Source organism: Mastomys coucha, chromosome X (assembly GCF_008632895.1).
Source record: "Mastomys coucha isolate ucsf_1 chromosome X, UCSF_Mcou_1, whole genome shotgun sequence".
Classification (NCBI taxonomy): Eukaryota; Metazoa; Chordata; class Mammalia; order Rodentia; family Muridae; genus Mastomys; species Mastomys coucha.
This window is the reverse complement of record NC_045030.1, coordinates 157,395,531-157,401,032: the sequence shown is the minus strand read 5'-3', so window position 1 is coordinate 157,401,032 and position 5,502 is coordinate 157,395,531. Positions and strand designations below refer to the sequence as shown.

At 35.5% G+C, this 5,502-nt stretch overlaps 1 protein-coding gene across 5 annotated transcripts in view; it reads right to left on the bottom strand.

The window, feature by feature from the left end:
* The window catches only part of Ap1s2 (adaptor related protein complex 1 subunit sigma 2), a 24,358-nt gene that overhangs the window by 17,694 nt on the left and 1,162 nt on the right, over nucleotides 1–5,502 (bottom strand). For all 5 annotated transcript variants that reach the window (XR_004118672.1, XM_031370861.1, XM_031370839.1 and 2 more), the window contains exon 2: nucleotides 4,061–4,239. Coding sequence is in view for 4 of the 5 variants with exons in the window: in XM_031370861.1 (XP_031226721.1) it covers nucleotides 4,061–4,239 (179 nt within the window). In the remaining variant the exon portion in view is untranslated. The remainder of the gene's footprint in view (nucleotides 1–4,060; nucleotides 4,240–5,502) is intronic.

Sequence of the window (5,502 nt, the reverse complement as noted above, 5' to 3'; positions counted from 1 at the left end):
GATTAAAGGCGTGTGCCACTACCGCCCGGCTTGCAGAGATTATTAATAGTAAGTATTTTCATACATGTCTCATGCTACTGTTAGGCATCTGGTATGGGCACTCTCTCCTTGTTTCTTCATCTATATACTCCTTCTTTCTTTACAAATAAACAAAATATTTAAGCAACAAAACATTTGAAGGTCCTAAATTATACCAGTCATGCACTTAAAAATAAGCATATTTTTAAGCATAATGTATCTAGGCACCAACCAAAAACACTTTAAAAAGAAAAATACCCAACAGTATTTAATTTTAGGTTTTTTTTTCCAGTCATACTAGAGATCAAACCAGAGTTTCCTATGCTATTCAGTGGCAACTTCAGTCCTCTAGGTGCTTCCTTCACCAAGAATGGGGGAGAAAAACTCCAAGTTGAACTATTGTGGAAAGACAGCTATTAAGATGACAAGAACATCTTTACTGAAGAAACAAGTACAGTAGCAGGCACCAGGAAGAGCCTCACCACCAGTGAGACAATAAATGTTAGCCAAGGCTTTTGCATATTTTACATCTTATTCTTCACAACATCCTTACTAAGATATCATTATTATTTGCATTTATAGGAGACCCAGGCTTGAGTAACCAGCTCAGAACAGAAAATTGATCCTGGAGCCCAAATTTTCTATTAAAAACCACAGCTGCAAACTGTATTAAAATAATCCTGCACCTGGTTAAAATTAAAATATGCTCAATGCAATATATTAAGAGCTTTGAAGAAGGGAAAGAGATTTAAAAAAAAAAAAGAAGATTTAGTAAAAGATTACCAAGAGAACCTGAAGAATAGTCCCTATTTTTAGGCCCAAATGGTGCTTTAAAACTCATTTTGTTCTCTAAGTACATATTTGTAAGTCTAAATCTGAAGTAAAATTAATAATAGACTAGTAAGAAGAGAGGTAGGGTTAGTTATTTTTAGCACCATGGATTAGGGCTTACTCTAATTGCTGGCACTCAGAACATCTGAAAGTGCCTATTCTTATTTCAAAACACATGACTTCTCCGCAGTCAGCTAAATATCAGCTGACTGTGCGTGAATGTAGCTAAACAATTCTCAACACCCACTGGTATGTTGGTAACATTTCTTTTGTTAGTAAAGAAAATCAATAAAGTACCCTTCAACAAATTCTCAAGCTAGTAACATGGGGATGCATTTTAACATTAATTTTAAAAGACCAAGATTCAATTGCCTCTACTATGAAATGCTGCACAAACTAGGCATATAATGGTCTGTCTCTAAGGGATCTTCAGGAGCATTTATTTTAAAGATGAGAAACAAAGGCGAAATCCAACACATTCAAAGTCACAAAACTAGATAATGGCACATGGGAACACAACTTAAGTCCTCAGATTTTCAGCCTGTCTTTTCAACTATATTACCCAAATAATTCTATTGTAGAGATTATTAATAGTAATTACTAATAGTCAGTGCTTCCTCTCACAAGGGAAAACATGTATACCAAATTCTCAGGGATGAAGAATGTGAACAGGTCCAGTGAACAAAGACAACATAAAAAACCCGCTAGGAGGGACAGTGCAAGTGCTAGGGCAGAATGTTTGACGCTCGGTAAAAGTCTCTGGCTTAAAAAGGTCTTCCAGCCGGAACAGGGAAAACACATCACCTGATAATAACAAAGTACACTGTTAAGTAGGTAGCAGATGAAGTTTTCAGGATGATATGGAAGGGAATATAAAGAAAAGCATTATACATTTTGTCTTCTGTATACAAAACATCTCAATAAAGCTATTTTCCTTTTTGTTAAGTCCAAATTTTATTTGAAAAAACGTTGATCTAATTATCAGATCAGGTTGGAGTTCTTTTTGAAATTCTCAAAAGGGTAGGGAGAGAAACGAACTGGGACAGGCTGAGTGGCAGCTGTATATGCACTCCAACCTGCTCTTTCCTTTACCCTCCGAATGGCGCATTCATGGGCTTGTTCTCTTGCTAGGATTTTCCTCCTCCACATGGGGGACTCCTTTCACTATCTAGAAAAAGCTTAAACTTCTCACACCTTTTATAAACCCTGTCCAGGAATCCAGAATTCATGTCTATGGGTAGTCACAACCTCTTCTGTACTTGGCAAAGCTCTCCCAAATACTCTATACATGCTGTTTTGATTTCTCTACCTCTCCACCTTTGCCTCCTTATATCAAAAGTTCTGTGTCTACTCCACTGAAAATGTTCTGGCAACAGTCAATGCATGAAACGCTCACTGTAAGACTCTAAGAGCTCTCCACTTTTAGTGAACTTCATGTAAATCTGGCATTAGTGTTCTTACTCTCAAATCTCTCTGCCTCCATGACTTTACTGATCTGACACCACTCCATTGTTTATCACTTCAATCTGCAGGCCCCGTCTTTGTCCCTTCCACCTGCAGCTGAATGCTGGTTATCGGCTATGCTCTGTCTAACTTTCACCCTCAAGTTCCATGTCCATGGCCACCACAACCCCTGTCAGAGAGCCAAGGGAACAACAAAGGCCACATGGTGACTCAACTTCCTTTCCTAGGTGACAGGTCTCTTTTCTGGCCTCTCAGCTCAGGAACCAATTATCATGCACTCCCCTACTGATCCTGCAGGTGCCAGTCTCAGCCCTCTCCTCAGCCAGTTTTACCGCAATCTTTGCAGAAAATGCAAATCTGATCTCTATGTCTTTCCACACATATTTAAAACCATTGCCTCCACATTTAAGACTTGGATTGTAGCCCTAAGCCCATCACTAGTATATGACCTTGGGCCAAGACACCATTCACAAATTCTCATCTTTTATAAATTGAAATTTGAACAATAAACTGTGTTTTTCAAATCCAGTACCTGTCTCTTGTGCAGAGAGCAGAGACCAACTGGGCCAGGGCTCTTATTTCTGATTCCACAAAAGCAATTCTATTTCTATTTGTTTTATTCAAGATTCTAACCCTGGGCATAAAGATTGTGAGTGTGTTCTTAAGGCATCTTCCAGTTCTCAACTGCTATGATCTTTCTCAACAAATACTAAGCCAAACATTAGATACAAAAATCACCAAAACTGATGAAATTCACCATGAATAAAAGAGAAGTCTATAATCTCTGTCTTCCCTTGCCACCTCCTCCACAAAACCCATTCATATTTGGGATATAGTGATAGAAAACTAGACTTCTCTCCACCTTCACTGAATTCTCTACTGTTTTCTGAGCACTCCCCATACAAGAGAATGTTTTATATGAAGAAATGCTTTTATCTTAAATTCAGTAAATTATTCAAAGGGGACCAGAAATGGGGAAGAAATAAGGAAATGTTTCTTCAAAAAACATTCTATAAAAGAAGAAATTATATTTCTTTTAACTGCTTAGGAAACTTTTGGTTATCAACAAAATAAAGATATGTAGCATTAAAGAAAAAGCTGTGTGAAAAGCTATTTTTTTACAAGTTATTTTGCAACATCACTTTAAAAAATCTATCCTTCGTAAAATTATCATATCTAAACATAACTCCTTCACAGCAACAAGTCTAATTTAAATTAATAAATGCTACTAGGAAAGACATCCTGTATATACACATAGGATTTAAACATCTATGTACTGAGATGGTCTATGTGCCTAGGATCTTTATAAATAAGATTAATTCCAAAAATCAGAAAAGAAATATCAAATATCAGTTATTATTTTATAAATTTGTTATAACAAGGAATTATTACACTGTTATCTATGCATGCCTGAATTTATCAAAGTACTTAAAAATTTAAAATACTGACCCTATTTACCCCTGTAATGAATTTATTAAATTTTTCTAAAATGGTGATTAAGCAGGAATAATTGTCTGTCTTATTTATATAATTAATTTAAAAATGATTCCCTGCTGCTATCACTTCAGCCTAAGGCAGACAATCAAAATAGCAGTTCTTATTTTTAAATGGAAAGTTTTTCTTTAAATTTATTTCATTTAATATTTATTAATCTTTTTTATTGACATAAAAGTCTGCAATTTCCTCATTAGAAATAACCCTAATGTTTAACAGTATTTCACCTTTCTGATAAATTAAACAAAAATACCTTTTATAAACAATCTTCAAATCTCTCCACTCAAGGAAGCTGCACATCTTGGGTTTCCGTGCTAAAACGGTTTGAACAAGTTCTCTTGTGATCTTCTTCTTCTCTTTGTCTGACAGTGGGACATACCATTTCTGCAGTCGCAGCTTTCCCTGACGACTAAAAAGCAACATAAACTGCATCTGTTAAAATAAATAAAATCAAGATTACATACAATTACCTAGGATTAACAGTTAAGATTACATGATGTTTCAGAGCTGCTTTGGGGGTACAGTAAATGCCCTGACAAATGATCAATAAGCCATCAGCATTTCTACGCAGGTTATAATAGCAGGAAATTCTTCTGGAAAGATCTTACTATATGTAGGTAAGTGTGGAAGAGAGTGTGTGGAAATCAGAACAGGTGGTAAGCTGGAGTGAAAATTTTGAAGAACAAAAACTCTGATAATTTCAAGAAACAATCTTCTACCTGTGCCACACTCTACCACTCTACATGCATTGAAGGTGAATGTAGACATCAGGTAGTTGATTTAGGTACATTTCTAGGAAAGAGGAGACCTACTATTTTTCACCCTGAGGCTATTCTAGTTCCAGGCTGAATTTCTTGTAGAAAAACTGCTTATCACTCAAAGCATTCCCTTCAATTTATGCTAGCATATCTTAAGCAAAACAGAATATTAATCAAAAAGATCTCACAAACAACACATTTTAAAGACAAAAGCCTGATTTTTATGTTTGCATTTCACTTTTATAAAATCCAACAAATAAGCACTCAAGAACGGAGTTAATGTATGTAAAAGAGAATACAAGCTTAAAAAGCTTTATTCAAAGTTACTCATATTGAGACACAGGATATTTAATTTAAAACAACAAAATTTTGGGACAGTGCACAGAATACTTCTTTTAAAACAAACAAAAACCACATTTGAATGTTATGCTGGATTTGAGTATGTTTTATACTGAAGCTAATTTGCACGGATTTACTTATCATTTGCATGTCTGCTCATCAGTCTATGTTTTCTAAGGCATGTATTTTATAATTCAACGGGTAAAAGCCAGCTGTATTGTAAAGCTAATTTGAAGGTAAAATTCGGATAGGTGTTTTGTTTTAACCTTTTTAAGTTCCTTTAACAGTGACAGTGCAAGTAAGAGCCACCCAAAGGCGATTCTTAATATTCACCACACAACCTTAAATCTGAACACCCGGAGGAAGAATTTATGTAACTAATATAAAATCAAATTGGCTCTAAATTTCAACAGGAAATCCACCTTGCAATAACCCAAAAAGACACCAAGAAAACATCCGGATATCTATGGCATAGCCATTTAACTTTAATAAAGTTAAAATTGGTTATTACCCCAACAACACTCTATATAATTCATTGAGAGCAAAGTGCCACCCGTGTAAGTCGTGAAGACAGCGGCATCGAAAAGAACGGCAAGTA